Source organism: Trichoplusia ni, chromosome 17, assembly GCF_003590095.1.
Source record: "Trichoplusia ni isolate ovarian cell line Hi5 chromosome 17, tn1, whole genome shotgun sequence".
Taxonomy (NCBI): domain Eukaryota; kingdom Metazoa; phylum Arthropoda; class Insecta; order Lepidoptera; family Noctuidae; genus Trichoplusia; species Trichoplusia ni.
In genome coordinates this window covers 8333000-8352246 of record NC_039494.1, presented here as the reverse complement: position 1 = coordinate 8352246, position 19247 = coordinate 8333000, and the positions used below count along the sequence as shown (strand labels likewise).

The 19247-nt window shown below is 37.8% G+C and overlaps 2 protein-coding genes and 1 long non-coding RNA gene across 4 annotated transcripts in view; all 3 read left to right on the top strand.

Annotated features, from left to right (window-relative positions):
* The first annotated feature begins 43 nt into the window (after positions 1 to 43).
* Positions 44 to 5794, top strand: LOC113502512 (tRNA pseudouridine(38/39) synthase). Its single transcript, XM_026884110.1, has 9 exons — positions 44 to 227; positions 309 to 436; positions 1000 to 1201; positions 1783 to 1952; positions 2537 to 2745; positions 3329 to 3476; positions 4007 to 4159; positions 4597 to 4778; positions 5701 to 5794. The coding sequence occupies exons 1-9, from the start codon at positions 153 to 155 to the stop codon at positions 5775 to 5777; spliced, it is 1344 nt and encodes a 447-aa protein (XP_026739911.1). The 5' UTR covers positions 44 to 152; the 3' UTR covers positions 5778 to 5794.
* Positions 5795 to 6951: 1157 nt separating this feature from the next.
* Positions 6952 to 15822, top strand: LOC113502305. Its single transcript, XR_003401347.1, has 3 exons — positions 6952 to 7125; positions 12400 to 12672; positions 15784 to 15822. It is a non-coding gene; the product is annotated as an uncharacterized LOC113502305 (long non-coding RNA).
* Positions 15823 to 15865: 43 nt separating this feature from the next.
* The window catches only part of LOC113502304 (Krueppel-like factor 8), a 47301-nt gene continuing 43919 nt past the window's right edge, over positions 15866 to 19247 (top strand). The window contains exons 1-2 of one of the 2 annotated variants that reach the window (XM_026883818.1): positions 15866 to 16046; positions 16785 to 16839. In XM_026883818.1, coding sequence (XP_026739619.1) covers positions 16828 to 16839 — 12 coding nt within the window. In that variant the 5' untranslated portion in view covers positions 15866 to 16046; positions 16785 to 16827. Of the gene's footprint in view, positions 16047 to 16784; positions 16840 to 19247 lie in introns of those variants that run through there. The other variant, XM_026883819.1, reaches the window with a different exon arrangement.

Genomic DNA, 19247 nt, shown 5'->3' with positions numbered 1-19247 from the left:
TTTGTGATTAATACTCAAAAGACAAGGTGCTCCAGTCAACATTATTTTTCAAAAATGAACCCTTTGTAGTTGTCAATGTCATCCGTCAAATAAATTTCAAAACAATACAAAAAATAGCGATTGTATCTTTTTATTCTATTATCAATGAAAATATGGAGAAGTTACCGCCAAAACCGAGAAAAACCAGAGGTTTAGATAAAGAGGAGCTGATGAAACTCGATAAAGAAGTATAAACGTTGATTAATATACTTTTTAAGACATAACCTCTTTTGAATTTTGTTTTCAATTGTTTTTCTTTTATTTCCCAGGACCTTGTGGACAGGATAATACAATTAGAAGCCCACAACTTTCAGTTAAGGAATATAATAAGTCGGGATCTCGGGCGTGAGCCTAAAGACTTCACGAAGGATGGACAAAGACAGTTTGATTTTAGAAAGTAGGTTTATTTTTAAATTTACTTATGGCAGATTGTAACTTTAGTACTGTCAAGTCTTAAACATAAGAAAATACTTGTGTAAGCATCTAATAATAACAAAAATCTAACATATGTATATAAGTTTGCATTATCAACTGTTATTTTAAACCTTTTATGCATAGCTCATAAAAGTCTGAGCATCCAACCTGCATCTGGTCACAAAAAATCATTTTAATTAAATAACTTTTTTATTAAGTCAAATATTTATTAATAATATTTCATAGCCCTCAACCCTGGGTATGCCAAAAGCTCTCTAAAGTTAGCAGACTCAAGTTAGTGGCATTAAAGAGTCAAGGAAAGACATGACACACTGACAGCTAGTAAGTCTGACAACCAGTCTAACTAAGGGCTATCATGTTGCACAGGTAACTGGGTTCAGTAGGTCAGATAGGCAGTCACTCCTTGTTAAAACACTGGTACTTAGCTGCATCCTTTTAGACTGGAAGCCAATCCCAACATAGTTTGGAAAGGCTATGCATACACATAACCATAAGCTTGTCTCAATCACATCGTAAATGTTCCAGGTGTAACTTCCGCCGTGTCCTACTCCGAGTTCTATACTTCGGTTGGAACTACAACGGTCTTGCCGTCCAAGAGGATAACAACCAGACGATAGAGCACCATCTTTTTAATGCTTTAATAAAGTGCTGCCTTATTGAAAGTAGGGAGACATCCAACTATCATCGCTGCGGACGGACTGATAAAGGTGTCAGTGCTTTTGGACAGGTTGGACTTTATATAATTTAGTTAAGCAAGCAGTAAATAGAATCTATTTATGTATATATAAAAATAAAATAAAGAGTTTTAACGAGAGTAACGGCTGACACATCACGGCTGAACGGATTTGGATTATTTTAGCCTTGAAATATTCTTGAAAGTCCAGGGCTGATTAAGAAGCTGATATAAAATGGAAAAGTTGCAAAAAAAATTGTACCTTTGTCTACATTGTTATTATTGACTGTTTTGCGGTACATAGTCCGCGTGGACAGCTCGTCTTATGTATTAAAATGGAACACTGTTTGTTAGTATCCCTAAAACTCGAGAATCCCCTAGACCCCTAAACTAATATGTCCAACGATGCCACTGACACATGTAGCCACTCTGCGCGATGTGTCGTGAGATCGATCCCCGCGTACGACGAACCTTTGTGTGATCCACGAAACCTTGGAGAGATTATGATTGTGATATTCAAACCACATGTACAATGATGTACAAAGGTTTTGTGTATGTGCCTTGAATGTTTGTAAAGCCTCTTGTGACACAAGGATCAAATACTTCAGCTTATGTATGCGCGTATGTTTTTTCAGGTAATTTCAATATCTCTCCGAACAAAATTTTCTATTGAGGAACAGAATACACCTGAAGCTTTGAGAAAAGAGATGCCGTACTGCAAGATGCTGAACAGACTGCTTCCTAAGGACATTAAGGTGGTCGCCTGGGCACCGATACCGACTGATAATCCCGAATATAGTGCCAGGTAAACCAGGAATACTTATACACTACCTATATTAATATTAATGTTTGTCCCTGTCTCGCGAAAAAATTACTGAACGGACGAAACTTGGTACACAGATATCTAGAATAATAGACACAACTTTATGTTCCCGTGGCATCATTTTCGATTTTGTAACGGGCGGGCCCGCGGGCAACACCTAGTAGTCTATGTATTAAAAGATCGCTTTTAGCAATAAGACCGCCCATTGTGGTAAAATGTAACTACATATCTTTATCTAATCCTGTACTTAAATGGTGTGTTATAAAGAATTTTCTGTTCTATTCTCAGTGTAGCTTTGGACATATTATTAATTTTTTAAACATTCCACAACTTTTATACAACGCCATCTAGTATCAAACTAAGCAAAACTTGTATTATGAGTACCAGACAACTGAAAAACATACTTATATATTTCAAAATACATACATATAATAGAGAAACTCCCCCAGTCGCAACAAATGACAGTGCTCATCACACAAACATTAGTCCTGGTTGGAAAGCGAACCCACGACCTTTACCATAGCAGTCAGGCTCACCAACCACTAGACCAATCCATTTATTTCCAGATTTGACTGCAAGAAACGCCAATACAAATACTACTTCCCAAGGTCGTCTCTTAACATCGAGGCTATGAGGTCAGCATGTCCTCAGCTGTTGGGGTCACACGACTATCGCAACTTATGCAAGATGGACGTCGGGAATGGAGTCACGGAATTCAGGAGACACCTGGTCAAGGCTGAAATTGTGGCCTTTGATGATAAGGATGCTGATAGACGTGAGTTTATTATTTTAACTTTCCAATAGGTTCATATATTCGAATAACTTCCCGAAAATTAATGAAACTTGGTTAGTCAAGCTACTGGTCTAGTTTACTAGACTTATTCAGCTTTAAATTTCAAATAGCTGATGATTTTCAGCTTCATATGCGCAAGTTTCTCATTAATAATGTTGCCTTCTTTTTGTATAAGTAAGTAAGCTATAGCAAGCACAAGTTGATCGATCACAGGTTTAGCTATACTTTACACGGTTGTGCCGTAGATGGGTGACCATATAATATGTAATAAAAAGTTCCTCTATGTTCCGGAAGGTTGTAAAATAGTTGTTTCCAGCTGTTATTTATGCATCTTTGACAGTCGAAACTTTCAAAATTGGATAAAATTTTACATTTCAAAACATGAGTGTTGAGATTTTTTTTAAATCTATTAACTATATTTTTATTTTTTGTGATGAGGCTTTCAAAAATGTAAAAGCCTAAATTTTCAACCCTCTACGATCAACCCCTATTTGTTTATATGACAAAACAGTTTGCTGGATCAGATAGTTTTTATATAATAATAATAAAAAATATTTTTCCCCAGCAACATCAATGTACTACCTGCTGATAGAAGGAAACGCGTTCCTCTGGCACCAGATCCGGTGCATCATGGGGGTGCTGCTCCTTATCGGCCAGGGTAAGGAGTCGCCTGATATCATCACGGAACTGCTTGATGTCGAGAAGAATCCAAGGTGAGACTAGAAATTGAGAAGGACAGAAGAAGTTGGGATTTGGGGCCCTCAAATTTATTTATTGTTAATTTTAAATTTTCGATCATAAAAATTTTATTATAAAAACTTTCGTGAGAATGATTTCATTATGAAATGAAGCCACGGTTTACCCAGATGAATTTATCAGGATCCCCCATATAGTTTCGAACCCAACCGGAGTCCTTAATCATGAGCCGACGCGGCTGGGTCGCGAGTCGAACTGACTCCGGTTAGGCCTGAAACTAGTCGGGCAATCCCGATAAATACCCGTGACTAAACCGTCGCATCATTTGTTTTAATGGACAGGTTCATAATACCATAGTTTCTCTTATTGCATATTATTATGATACCAGACCTGTTATAATCACAATAATATAAATACGTACGTATGTGACCCACTAATGGGTCTGGGTGTCATTGTGCATGTGATTTGTATGTTAATGAAACCAACACAAGGATGAAATTCCTTACTGCGGTAGTCGTTTTTTTTTTAATATTCTCTATTTTTTCAGGAAGCCACAATACAATATGGCGCTAGATGCCCCGCTCAACCTATTCCACTGCACGTACGAACTGACTGACAAGAATCCTTGGATTTATGATAAATTGGAGCTGGCAGAGATATTGATGCATTTGCAAGGCGAGTGGACCCACAGTAGTATACAGTAAGTATTGATTTTTGTGGGAGAAACTCGCCATACGTACCCAACATGACATAATATTCTACAACTTGCACACAACGCCATCTAGTATCAAACTAAGCACAGCTTGTATTATGAGTACTAGACAACTGATAAATGTCTAAATATATACAAAATATAGATAAAATACACCCAGACACAGGACAAATGATTGAGCTCATCACACATATATCTGTCCTGGGTGGGAATCGAACCCACGTCCTCCGGTATACCAGTCAGGTTTTCCTACATAAGATATTTTTTAGTATTGAATATTATAAAATTTAACCATTACCATAGATGCACGAAATTCGTTATAATATCCTTCTACGAGTACCTGATTAAGCTACGTAAGTTAAGTATAAAATTTGTAATAAAAAGGCTAGAATAAAAGAAAAATATCTTTTTCTTTTATATTTCAGAACGACAATGATTAAAGATGTAATTGATGAACTGGAAAAGCAATACACTCTAATGCCGAGCGAGACGGAAGATGCCGAGCTTAACGGGAGCGACAAAGACAGCATTATGGCCCATTCAGACTGCCTTATACAAGGAGTTAAGGCAAAGGTTTACACGCCTTTGTTGAAACGAGTTAAATGTTGTAAGTATACCTGTCTCACTCATTCATTTCTCTCAAATTATACCAAATTCATTAGTGTAGGTACTTAAATAAGAGAATCTATATTTTTTTACTATCGGGGCGCATGGCCGGAACTTGCAAAGAATAGAGAGGTGTGAAAGAGAAAAGGGGAGAGCTTTGCCCAGCAGTGGGATCGAAAACAGTCTATATTTTTTACTATATAATATTTTTATTGTTTATTTATATAACACTTTCTTTACTGTTTTTTTTAAACGACCCCCGCGCGATGTATTTTATTTCTGTGTTGCGGGGGGTTCATAAACATTCAAGTCACATACACAAACACTCAGACTCAGGACAAGCATTCGTGGATGCATTATGAACACAAACGCTTGTCCTACGCCTGGCTCGAACCCGCGACAAGTCGCGCTCTATAGTTTTATCGTGGTGAACTATACCACTCGCCCATCCGTACAGTCAATGTATGCAGTTCTCTTATCGTATGGCTGATATACAACCTGGCGTCAGAGTTTTTAAACCGTTCAAAGACCTCTGACGTCATTTGTCACACAATTGAAAACATTCGCATGTTTGCTGCTTTCCTCACGATGTTTTCCTTCACCGTTTTGAGCTTGATAACTACCTAATCATCATCATCATCATCCACAGTCTTTGTCCTCCTACTGCTGAGCATAGGCCTCCCCTTTCTCGTGCCAAATTCTACGGTCCTGTGCCAGCCGCACTTAATACGCAAATGAATGAGAATATTAAAATTTATTTGCTCAACATTTTGTACAAGAGCTGTAAGCAATAACACACTTTTTTACCGAATATACATTGATCATTTAAACATACGGCTTTTGATTTGACAGTTTAACGGTCATTCTGATAAAGTCAACGGACAACAAAGATACTGTATCTAATCATGACTTAATTGTTACAGCAAGCTTAGAAGAAAAGATTCAACATTACAAAAAGAAGAGAAAAGTAGGAGGGAGAGAAAATGAAGAGGTTGAATAAAAAATAAAAAAAATATGTGTTTCTTTTTCATTTATTTATTTCACGACGCCTACATTTTCAGAACTCCATTTTGTTTTGAATATGGCGTATTATGATGCAATTAATTAAATTAACTTGCAAGTTAATAAAATGTGTATTAAACTTTACGATAACATTTTGTTTTGACAAAAACTGTTATAGGTATTTTTAAAATTTGAATTTCTTGAGCAGCAGAACAGAAAATAGTAAATAGACCATCCATAAAGTATCAGATCATTCATCATTGGCCTAGCCTTTTCCCAACTATGTTGGGGTCGGCTACCATAAAGTATCAGATAAAATTTAAAAATATATAGGTCTGTGAGAAAAGCACTAGAAAAAAACTATTCTTCTACAGAGAAAGAGACTATAAAAGAAGTGTTTTAAAAGCAAGGTATCGAATCATGATTCTTTAAAACCATACAAATGCAAAGAAAATGAATAAAGATCGCTATTTAGACTGGAATTGAAACGTTATTCTTTGCAATTAAATTGTTAAGTAACGAAGACAATATTATGGCAAATTTATTGATTTTGTAATACAAACTTAAAAAAAACGGATAGAAGTAATAATTAATTAAAAATTCAGACGTTCATAATCCTTTATCAACATAAATTAGGTATTCCACGCTCTCTTTTTTACAGACCATGCTATTGTGACCATTGTACATTATAATAAGGCCATTGAGCCATCGAACTATTAAAAAAAGATGCAAACGACCTCAAATGGTAGCGGGATTGTTTTGTACAGTAATTGTCTCCATAATTATTGTGGCATTGTAGGTATATTGTAGCCAGGCCGTGCGTAAACCGGCCGCGAACAGCGAACGGCCAGAGCATTTATAACTTGAACAGTATTAGAAGGCCGCTGCGACCGGACAGCGGTCTTTACACCGCGTAATAATTTCGAAACTAAAACTGGGATATCCTCGGTCATACTTACAAGTAAAACAAAACGCAACGAACAATTCAATATTTTTTTTCGTTGCGCCAATTTTTAATTATAATCCGACTAAATTATAATGCCGCGTTTACATAAACTCGAGTTCCGTATCCGTGTTCCATTTTTTCGATCAGGTAATATAATTTTGACAGTTCGATGAAAATATTTACGTGACGTTTATGAAAAACTTTTTTCGTGACCAAGGAATAAGTTGACATAAATACTTCAGAGGACTGGTCCGGTTTGTGTTTGGTGGCTAACACATGTGGAGTTTGTTTCTATTTTGCTTTTAAGCTATAGAAAGGTTTTTTCGGTGTGCTCTGTGTGTATTTGTGCTGTTTGTGAGCGTCTTGTTCGTATTGTGTTTGTCTAAGTGTCACATAGAAGGTAAGAACTTCATTTTTTACACCTTTTATGCGTGTGACGCCGATCCACGATGGAAGTGGATGACCGGCCTCCGGGCCGCCCCCCAGATCCCGATAATCCACTGCAACCCGTCCCTAATAATCCTCCCCAAACCACTCCCAACACTCAATCCCAAGATTTATTTACCCATACTCCGATATTATCAGCGCCGCTATCCTCCTTTGAGGCGATAGAGTCCCAGATTTTACAAAAGCGTAAACGCGCCATTAATGATGTTTCCGAAGACAAACACGACGACGATACAACATCTGGCAAGCGTGACAGGACTACTGCCCCGTCTCTAATTGCCAGATCGAAGTACTCAAATACTGATGTCGCTCCATACATAGTGTTTGCATCCTTGGTTGAGTCTGATCCTAAGTCGGGTACATCTATCCATCCTGTGAAATTTGGACAGATGTTGATGAGACTTAAAGTTAAGAATATTACACAGGATGGGATCAAAAGGATAGGCAGAAACCGTATATCAGTTGAGTTCAAAGGCCCAGAGGATGCCAACGCATTCCTTAACAACGCTGACATTAAGTCTAAAGGATACAGTACAGTAATCCCTACTTTTAATATAACTAGAATGGGTGTGGTTAAAGGGGTACCTGCGGACTGGACTGACTTAGAGTGCCTCGACGATCTATCAACTCCTGTAGGTTTTGGCAAAATATTGAAGATTAGGCGCATGAACAGAAAGGTACAGAGCGAGGGGAAAACGGAGTGGGTTCCAACCTCCACAGTGGTCTTAACATTTGATGGTCGGACACTTCCTGAGCGAGTTTTTTGCTGCCACAACGCCCTCCCTGTAGAATTATATCACTTCCCTACTGTCCAATGTTACGGGTGTTGCAAGTATGGCCATACCAAAACACAGTGTAGGTCCAAACCGAGGTGCTACCGCTGTGGGGCGGAGCACTTTGGAGACAGTTGCACAGTAGACGAACCAAAGTGTTTGTATTGTGACGGTCGTCATAATGCAAATAGTCAGCAGTGCCCGGAATATTCCAGACAGAGGAACATCAAGATTTGCATGTCGGAGAAAAATATCTCCTATTCTGAGGCAGCAAAACTATTCCCTGCAGCTAAGAAATCTTTCGCTGATGTACTAGCATCAGCCCCCTCAACATCCCACCCTCTTCAGCCTTCTCCAACTCCTCATCCAATGCACTCCCACCAGGCGTCCACAACATCATACAGGAAGACTGTCTTCCTTCGACCAAAAACCCATGCTCCTCTGGCCCCTGGTTATGACCAACGGGCACACCAGGACCTCATAAATAGTTATTCCTTCCCTCCCTCTCCCAATGGTAGTGCTCTACTTGAAAACCCTACACCTCCAAGCGAGAAGGCATCCACAATCGAACAGATTGTGATGCTCCTTGCCACTCTCCTGTCCAATTACTCCCTACCGGACCACGTTGCCACAAACTTGCTGAAAGCAATTCAAACCCATCACATTCCATCTCCTGCAGTGGAACGCCAGGAGTGCTCTCCCAAAAAGACATGAGATATCACATCTCATTAACTTGTACACACCAGCAATATTTGCTATATCTGAGACGTGGTTAACCCCACGACTCAATTTTAGAATTCCCGGGTATAGCACGCTCCGGGATGACCGTGCTGACGGTTATGGCGGAGCTGCAATGCTCGTGAATAACTCCCTGTCATACTCCCTCCTTTCCCTTCCTCCCCATGGGGATGAGATTAATGCTGTAGGTATAAACCTTCAGGGCATTAATTTTATCTCTATTTACATTCCATCTCCTAATCCACATTGTTTAGAATTAGTTAAAAGAATGTGTGTTGTCCATAACCCCATAATAATTCTGGGCGATTTTAATTGCCATCATGCTCTTTGGGGATCCGACCATTGTGACAGTCCGGGTTTAGATTTGGTGGATATAATGGATGACGTGGGACTATGTGTCCTAAATAATGGGTCAGAAACGCGATTACCCAGACCAGGACAAAGTAAAAGCTGTGTAGATCTTACCCTTTGCTCGGCAAGTTTGATGGGACAATTGGAGTGGAAACGATTGGGGCTAACATATGGTAGCGACCATTACCCAATATGTTCCACTCTGAGGAACAGAATGCTTCCACAAAGGGACAAAACCCCGCTTTTAAAATACAGGATCTCAGATGCTAAATGGGACTTGTATTCTCAAAATCTGGATAACATGGTCACCACTTTACCCAGTGTATCTTCCGGCAATCTAGGCGCCTGTATGGAGCGGTACTTGGGTTCTATTCTTTTGGCAGCTGACGGCTCTATCCCGATTAAGAATTCTGCCTCTGGTAGACTCTCATCCCCGCCTTGGTGGGACCGTGAGTGCTCTGCCATGGTTAAGTCCCGGAGGGAGGCGGAATTCAGGTATATTCGGGCTATGTCGGTAGCGAACCTGATTGAGTATAACCGAATTGTTGCTAAATCCAGGCGTCTATTTAGGAAAAAGAAGCGTGAAGGTTGGAAGAGTTTCTGTGCATCCCTTACCCCTACAACCCCATCCTCCATAGTTTGGAATAAATTTAAAGGGTATAGTCGTGGCTGCTCAGACCAAAATTCCTCCTCAATTCCCCATGACCTGGCCTCACCATTCCTCACAAAACTAGCCCCTCCCTTTGTTCCCCTTAGTGAGGAATGCCCTATAATTCAACCCTCCCCTCTTTCCAGTGATCCTCTAGACACGCCATTTACGACCCGTGAATTAGAGACGGTTCTCAATCACGTTCGGGACTCAGCTCCAGGTGTGGATGGCGTGCCTTACTCCTTCTTTAAAAAATCCGGAGAGCAAAGCAGATTATACCTTTTATCCCTCCTCAACACCTGTTTCTCCCTCTCATATATCCCTGACAGCTGGAAGACCCAGCTCATCATCCCAATCCTTAAACCCGGTAAATCCCCTGACTGCGCAGACCACTACCGGCCCATCGCCTTGTCGCCTGTGATTGGGAAATTGTTCGAGCACCTGATAAAAAACCGGTTAGTGTGGTTCATCGAAAGTCGCGGCCTTCTTGCGGAAACGCAATTCGGATTTCGCAGGGGTTTAAGTACAATGGACAGCATAGGCATCTTAGTGACAGACATCCGTATCGCCTTTTCCAGGAATGAGTCTGTCCTTGCGGTGTTTCTTGACATCTCTGCTGCTTACGACAACGTCCTTCTTTCCGTACTCAGAAGTAAGTTACGTGAGCTGAGTATTCCGTGTAAGATGCGCCAATGTATAAGTAGTTTACTGTCAGGACGTATTGTTAAGCTCCATACCCCAGGCGAAAACATTGAACCAAGAACCGTTTGGCGCGGACTTCCTCAGGGTTCGGTACTCAGTCCCATCCTGTACAACATATACACTTCGGACCTACACACGTCTCTCAACGTCGACTGTCGGATCTTACAGTATGCGGATGACCTGTGCTTATATGTGTCGGGTTCATCCATGGAACGAGCAGCGGAATCCATGCAAATATCCCTCGACTCATTAAATCACTGGCTTATGTCCCATGGACTCAGTCTATCAGCCCCTAAGAGCTCCAGTGTAATTTTCACTCGGAAACGAGTTTGCCCAGATGTTCGCCTGGAAATCGAAGGATCTCCCATTACGGTTGTAGACCGGGTGAGATTTCTAGGAGTCATCTTGGACTCGAAGTTATCTGGAGTCTCCCATCTTAACTATGTCTTCAATAAATGTGAGAAGAAGATAAACTTGTTGCGGGCTCTGGCAGGCGTTTGGTGGGGTGCTCACCCATTTACTCTTAAACTCATTTACAATGCCATAATAAGGAGTTCATTAGATTATGGAACCTTCTGGCTGGAACCATGCAGCAAAGCTGCTATGGCTAGGCTAGATTCCATTCAATCAAAGTCTCTCCGCATTGTTTTGGGTTGTATGAGGTCTACCCCGATAAACGCTCTGCAAGTCGAGAGTGGCGACCCCCCTCTTTCTCTCCGTAGGCAGTATCTTGCGGATAAGTTCATTTATAAGTCCTACTTTCTTTCTACCCACAAGATTCTGTCTAAACTGACTACTTTGGAGCAGCTTTGCAATCAAAGTTCTTATTGGAGACATAAGGACTCCCCTCTCCCTATAAAGTCTTTTAGAAAAATAAAGTTGGTGGAGGAAACAGCCCCTATTCGCCAGTGTACCAAATTACCCGTCTATTCCTCCCCATATAGTGTTCTAGATTATGTTCCCCGAGTCTCTATTAACATAGGTTTAAATAAGGATTCGGTTCAGGCGAATGATAGGTTCTGTCAAATTATTAGTGACAAATGGCCGGATTATGCTAGGTTCTATACCGATGCATCTAAATTATCCCCAGACGGCTGTACCGGTATCTCAGTTTACATCCCAAACTCCCAAACCTTTTTGCAGTTCCAGTGCCCTCCGGAAACATCTGTTTTCACTGGAGAGTGCATTGGCATTCTCGAGGCATGTTTATACATTGCGGCACACAGCAATATTTCTAAAGCTGTTATTTTTTCCGACTCCAGTAGTGCCCTGGAGGCTATTGTCAAAAATCCCTTTAAGGATTTCCTTCGCAGTCCCATTATTTTTAATATTAAAAACCTTTTGTTTTCTTGCTCCAGTAAGGGCATAGAGGTTATATTGGCATGGATTCCCGGACATAGGGGTATTACAGGCAACGAGTGTGCGGATGTCGCGGCGAAAGCTGCTATTTCTAGCAGCTCCGCAGACCGGAAATATTTCTCAACTGAAGTCTACGACCTGATCCATAGCGCGAAATCTGACCTCTTCGTGGCCTGGCAGTCTTATTGGTCTGAGACCAGTAAGGCCAAAGGCGGAGCATATGCAGCAATTCAGCCTACTATTCCTTCTAAACCGTGGTTTTATAAATTCAAAAAGGTTCCAAAGACGGTTACGTCAGTAATATGCCGTATCCGTATTGGTCATTGCTGCACTCCAGTTTTCCTCCACAAAATTAGAGTCCGCGACAGCCCACTTTGTATCTGTGGTCAGGACGAAGGTTCCATCGACCACATCTTTCTAAATTGCCCCCTGCACAAAAATTGCGCTTTGGATCGGGTCGTGACTCAGTTGGGAATTCAAAGACCAGTGAACACCCGTCACCTCCTGTCTTTTTTCCCTAATCCCCGAATTATATGTGCGTTTTGTAGATTTATTAAAGCTAACAATATTAAATTATAACTATGTAGTATATACGTGTAAATAATATCTATAGTATGTATAAGCAAATACTAACATCTATTTTGTGTTGTTTTAGGCACCGGAATCCTGCCGAAAAACCACTAGTATTCCAGACAATTATATTTCACAGTGCCCATGTGTGGTCATTACACGACACTGGCAGAAATTGCTAAAACAGTTAGCAGATTGCCATAAGCAAAAAAAAAAAAAAAAAAAAAAAGGAATAAGTTTTAAAATCCTTGTTGTTGATGGATTTTGGACTTTTAAATCGGTTAAAATGTGGTAAAATCTCGTTGTAAGTGTGTGGATATGTGTGGTTAAACGTTGCCTTTTGGATGAAAGTTTTAAGGTGTGTATTTTAATTTATTACGATTGTATATTTTAGTGCAGTATCATTCCGAGACCTGTAGCTGTTAAAATTTTATTAATGCTTGAAACAACTTTTATTATGCCATTAAATCCTTTTGTTGACCTATATGAAGAACGCATTACCATGTGCCATAATAAATTAAAAAGTAATAAGTGCTACAACTTTTTTTGTTTATTGTTTGCAAAAATTGGTATTCCTGACTTTTTGATGATAAATGCTAGTTTTGTTATTAAAGTAAGTATTTAATATTCATAGGTTTTTAAACACTTTCACTATCCATCGAAAAGTTATAAGAGAACTTGATATTAAGCCTTAAAGTTAGTTTCAATTTCAAATAGCATATTTATTAATAAATGAATTTATTCATCTGAATATAGTAAATACATAAATGCAGTGACATACTAGTAGGATGAAAATACTTGATAACAGCTCATTTAACTTTTAATAACCATGGCTTTTGGTCAATACCTATTACCTAATTAACCGATACCTAAAACTAGATTTTTTATAAATTAAAATTTCTAAATTCATTTTTATCTAGGGGTATATTTGCTAATAAACATTATTTAACAGTAACTCACAAACATATATTCTTAAACATACATAGTTTAGTAACATAGCATAAATTATATGTAAAGATGAGCTGTGAGCAGTATAAGTACTAATGCAAAACAAATTATTCATTTTCCTTATTATTTTACATGTTTATTGATTATTACTCGCACACAGCTAACAATAGCTGAATAAACGTATTTTTTATGTACAGCCCTTCAAATTACAGACACCTACTCAGTATTAAAATCAAATCAAAATCAAAAGTCATTTATTCAAATTAGGCTACTAAGTAGCACTTTTTGAAAGTCAGATTACATTGGACAGCACCCAGTTTCACCCACCCGTCACCGCTTCCTAAGTGCTTTTGCTGTGAGAGAAGAAACGGCGCAACAAACTGCACAGCAGCATGCTGTCTTAAAAAAAAAAAAAACTATTTGTCCACAGTTGGGCAAAAGCTTCCCCACTCTTCCACTTGCCTCTCTCAAGAGCCATTTTTGAAAGTGTGACAGAAAGACAAAGTAAAGTTCTTTGTCTCTATCTGACAACTATGTTTGTGTTACTTTTAAATTTGGTGACAGGAGCACTATTGTCTGCTATAACGTTCTGATTCCTCCAGGGATGTAGTTATTAAGAAATGTTAAAAGTAAAAAACGTTATTTATTTAAATTAGAGTAGGCACTGCCCTTTTTGAAAATCTAAATAAAATAAAGCACTCAAATTGCCCCCCCCCCCTACACTGCTTTCTTAGTGGTCGCTGTGAGTGAAGAAATGGTGCATCAAACTCCTATGCAACACCTTGACTTTATATTACACTATGGAAAACAATCTATATTCTTGATGTTAGTGCGTAGGTACTGTGCCGGATAAAAAAATATTTGAATCTGATGTAAGCTCCTAAAGTAATTACCGTTATATGATATGGTGCCTACCATAGAACATAGCAACATAACATAGAAGTTTCTCATCTTATTGACCTGCATGAATTAATTGTTACATTTGTAAAGATTGGTTGACCTTTGCATAAATGTAAGTCAATTGAATAGTTGTTACTAGTAGAAATAAAGACTTACTTTAAATTTGCTAGGTACTTGCTCAAAAAAAGGTTTGTTCTGTTGACAATATATTTAATAAATGATTTTTATTTCAGTAGTAGGTATATTTGGTTATCTCTAATATTTAAGTCACAATTTTATTTTTACATAGTCTTTAGACAAAAAGACATTAGAATTTTCTTCTTGTTTTAAGAATGAAAGGGTTCTTGAGATAGTAAAATAAATAATTATTAAATAATTGCCTATGTGTAGAAGGTATGTCTGAATGAAAAAACATTAAAAAATTACTCGAAACTCACACAAAAGGTGTGTTTTAGTATACATTTTTAAATTTAGGTCACTGCAACGCACTGAAACCCCTTACATGCATGCCATACATAAATGTATGAAATGTAGCATTTACACGTGAAATCTATACTAATGTTTTTGTTTTAAACATTTATAAGGAAAAGAAATGCTGTTTATTTATATATTCTGTATGGTAGACTGCACATGGATTTAATGTTTTTAGGGATCCATACGGAAAGGATTTGAATTGTCTGTCCATCTGTTTATCTGTCTTTCTGACTGCCTTTCTGTCACTAGGCAAAATTTTGACAGATGATGTATGTCCCTTTTTTGCTGTAACAACAATACATAAGTAGATTTAAAACAATGTTAAAGCCCACGTTTTTAAAGTGCCATTAAAATTTTACTAAAAACGGTCCAGCCATTTTTATATTGCATTGTCATCGGGTTTGAAGCTACCCTGAAAATTTTGGCTTGCTAGCGGCTTCTTTCGGGACTTCCCGATAAGTCGGGTTGCATAAATCTAACCGGAACGACAAACAAATAAACAAGAAAAGTGAGTATAAAAACGTGGAAATAAAGATCGATAAAGATGGTCACAGTTACAAAATTGTTGAATATTTCTAAATAACTTTTTGTACCCACAATTTTATTTGTCACCCAACCGTTTGTTTTTCTTTAGCTTATTTGTGCGGAACCATCAGTGTCGCAAGTCGCAACTCACACTGGACGGGTTTTTTTTTCTGTCGATCAATCTGGATATAACACTAATGATAGAGATATTAAGATGTATACAACTGTACATCATTGAACAAGTTTAACACACAACTGATTTTTAAAACGGCAGTCGGTCTTAATTTATGATTTTTGCTGTCTCTGTCACTTGACGGCGAAAAGTTGAGACAGAGAGATATTTAACGTCAATGCAAACTACAGCTAATGGATTGATTTATTGTTTTTTTTTTAAGTGTAACTTGAGTTTCCTGCCGGTTCTCCTATATCAAAGTCATTAGAGTAATTAATATTAACATTTCATAAGTGCCTGAAAAACGCCTACTAGGAATAAAAACATTTTTGTTAACTGTAATACTAATTTACGCTATATTGCATGGCTAAAAAAATTATTACGACAACTTTATAAAACCATTGTCTTTAATGAATTGTCAAATTAATTTATATTTTTATTTTGTTACAGATTCAAAACGTCAAGGATGAATAAAAATAAGACGTAAAAAAAAAAACAAATAAAAAAGTAAAACAACTAAATGATATAAAAAATCAAATGACTGTTTGATGGCCAGTATTTTAACATTTAAATATAGAATATATTATTTTTAAAGTGATTATAAATAGTTTCTGTAAAGAGGCCAGTATCTTTTTTTTTTAATTTAGTAAAAAGTTTGAATGTCACGTTATGTAGTTATGCTTTCACCATGGATTTGGCTGTATCATTATTATGTAAGTATGATTTCCACTTATTACAATAATGAATAGTTGAGTAAATTATCAATTTTGCATCACACATACTCAGCAGAATTGAGAGCTTTTGATTATGGACTTTAATTCGTAGTTTTATGGCACAATTTTCTGCAAGCGAATTGTTTGGTCTGATCACAATTATTTTGGGTCGAGACAGTCAAAAAATCTTTTATATTAACGAATGGAAATCTTAGTACCTTCTAATTTTAAGTTGGTTAAAGGCAGCTGATATATTGCCTAATGCAAGCTTGTCGCATAAATTGACAGCAAAAAAAAAATGTCAATTGTCCGTGAAACCTTTTTTTAATTTTGAGCTCTTTTGGGCTATCGATCTATCGACATCCCTAGCATAGCCCTGATATCTGAATCGACGTTATTAAATGAGGGTATTTGACTAAGTCTCATTATCCATCAGTCAGACAGATTTCCAAATATATTGAACTCGTATTTTTTATTTATAACATTAAAAGTAAGGCAGATTATGAGCACTTAAGTTTGGAAGTGGAGGGGGGTGGGGGCAAAACATACTGGTGTGTGACCTCATGCGAGCAAAAATCCCTTTCATTTTTGTTTACGAGACAAAAGAAAAAATACGTAGGTATCCAATATTTTTTTGGAAATATCTCCGACGGGCTTGACTTTTCTTTTCCGTCAAATACCCTCATCGGCAGATTTTCTGTATGATTTAATTTAATTGAAATCATGTTTGTCTCACAGCTCACAACGAGGAGTGAGGGGAAGATCGGGAAAAAGGCGCTTCATGGTTTACATGGTAAGTTGTTTTTGTGCCTATACATTAATAGTTACTGAGATGGTATGACATCAACGGTGTTTTCTAAGTGACTTGAACGATAAAAATCACTTTTCAATATGGTAGTGAGCACCAAACATTGATATATTAAAAAACCCTAATATATCAATGGCATCAAAATAACATCTCATTTTTTTTGTCAATCCGTTGTCCATTTGTTCCGGCTAATCTCTTAAATGGCTAGACCGATTCTGACCGGACTTTTATTAGTAGGTAGCTTATGTAACTAAGGATATTTTTATGTTAAAAGTATTATTCATTTAGTTGGAAAACAGCTAGTAATATGAACAAATTCCGGAAATGTTTTAAGGTTAAAATATGATTTACAACTAACTGCCTATCGCTCTATTAAAGATGGCTTTAGTGATAAGATAATTACACACTTTATTTTAGTGTTCTTTCTGTGTAACGTTAGGTACTGGGTTTTCCCTATTGCTAAAGTTATTATTGACGTAAAACTTCGGCTATTTTTAAAGCGTGAGAAAGTTTGGGAGCTTTGTATAGAAGATCTGTTTTAACTGGTGGTTCAGTATTTTTTTGAGAACGGTTTACTCACGCAGTAGATAGTCTGAAGCTAGAAAGTCTGACAACCAGTCTAATCAAGGGGTATCGTGTTGCCCAGGTTACTGTTGAGGAGGTCAGATAGGCAGTCGCTCCTTGTAAAACACTGGTACTTAGCTGAATCCAGTTTGACTGGACGACGAGTCCAACATGGTTGGGAAAAAGCTAGGATGATGATGGTTTACTTACGCTCTAATTGTTTAGTCCGCGATCATGAGACAAGGCGGCACGCGATTTGGGGTTGTTGGTTTTCCTGAGTCTGGGTGTCTTTGTGCATCTGACTTAAACCTTTGAAAAACCCTCCGCGACACAAGGATTGAATTCCTTCATATGGGATTCATTTTTTTTAAGAGAACAGCAATAAAAAAGGGCATTCTTTCTGCATCTATAGCCGATTCCAGGCAGAAAAACCGCGGGCAACAGCTAGTATATATTTCTAACACAGCTTCTAATAAATCATGAGTACAAGTAATGAGTATAGATGTTCGCGCTAGGTGTGGCAAGAAGTGCCGAAATGGAGCGTCAGTGATGGCACGACCTTGCCGTCCCAACACGTCTTGGTTAAGGCGAAGATGTAGAAAGGGAAGAATATAGTTTCGACTAGCTGTTGCCCGCGGCCCCGCCCGATATAAAACGAAAATGATCAAGATCAAAAGATTTTATTTCAAGTAGGCCGTTTTCCAGGCACTTTCAAAACGTAACAATGATGACTCTAGGTGTACGGTTCCAAAGTGTCATTCTTATGGAGAAGATCTGGCAAGAAGAAGAAGTTACTCTTTTTTTAAATATATGTACATACAACTAAATATAATTTATTCAATATTATATTATTTGCAATCGCGATGCAATCCCACTGGAACATTAATAAAGCATAAAAACTTTCCTATGTCTTAATCCTGGTTATAAGCTATCCGTGTTCCAAGTTTCGTCTAAATCCGTTCAGTGTTTTAGGCTTGAAAGAGGAACAAACATCCATGCATACAAACTTTTGCGTTTACAATATTTGACGGAAGAAAATATATATTCTCGTGTTTACAATATTAGTAAGATTAAAGACCGATATATATTCATGAGAAAAAACATAAACTACCCAAAAACACTATCAAATATTGACAGATTTATTCCAATTCAATTTCCCTGAATCTTCGCCTTACGATGCGCGGGCGCACCTCAGTCGTGTCGTAATGTTCTGGACACGGACCGCCTTCATCGGCCAACCTTCGATAGAGACTAGAAAGTAATTAATCAACTGTCAACCCTTACCAGCCTTGATTTATGTGGGAATTGACTTCAGTCCGTTTTAAGAAGATTCTTTTGATAGGTCGTAAATTTTATCAATAAGTGACGAGTAAAATGGTTTATTTTTTCAGCTCAGATCAGCCTTTACGCTTTCACTTATGAAATATAGGATTTTATGAAGAACATTGCCTAATTGTCCCTTGTTTTCATATTTTTTATTTATTTATTCCATACTTTCTTAAAAAACAAAATGTATAAGTAGCTCTTTATAATTTCTAAATCCTATCCTCAAATAATAAAAATGCCAGTATATTGATGTCCCATTGCTAGACAAAGTCTAGAAACCCTTGAAAAAAGGTACCAATGTATAAACTTCAGGGCGACAAAAAAAAAACAGTTTTCCAGGCACAATACTTTACGATAGTGACTTCATTGATGAATACTGGTTACATACCAGTTAACTAAATTAATAATAAAAAATGATCTTCGCCTTATATGCGAGCGCATCAACTGAATCGTGTTGCGACACTGGTTTTGATGTACAGTCAGAAATGAAATAGAATGAACAC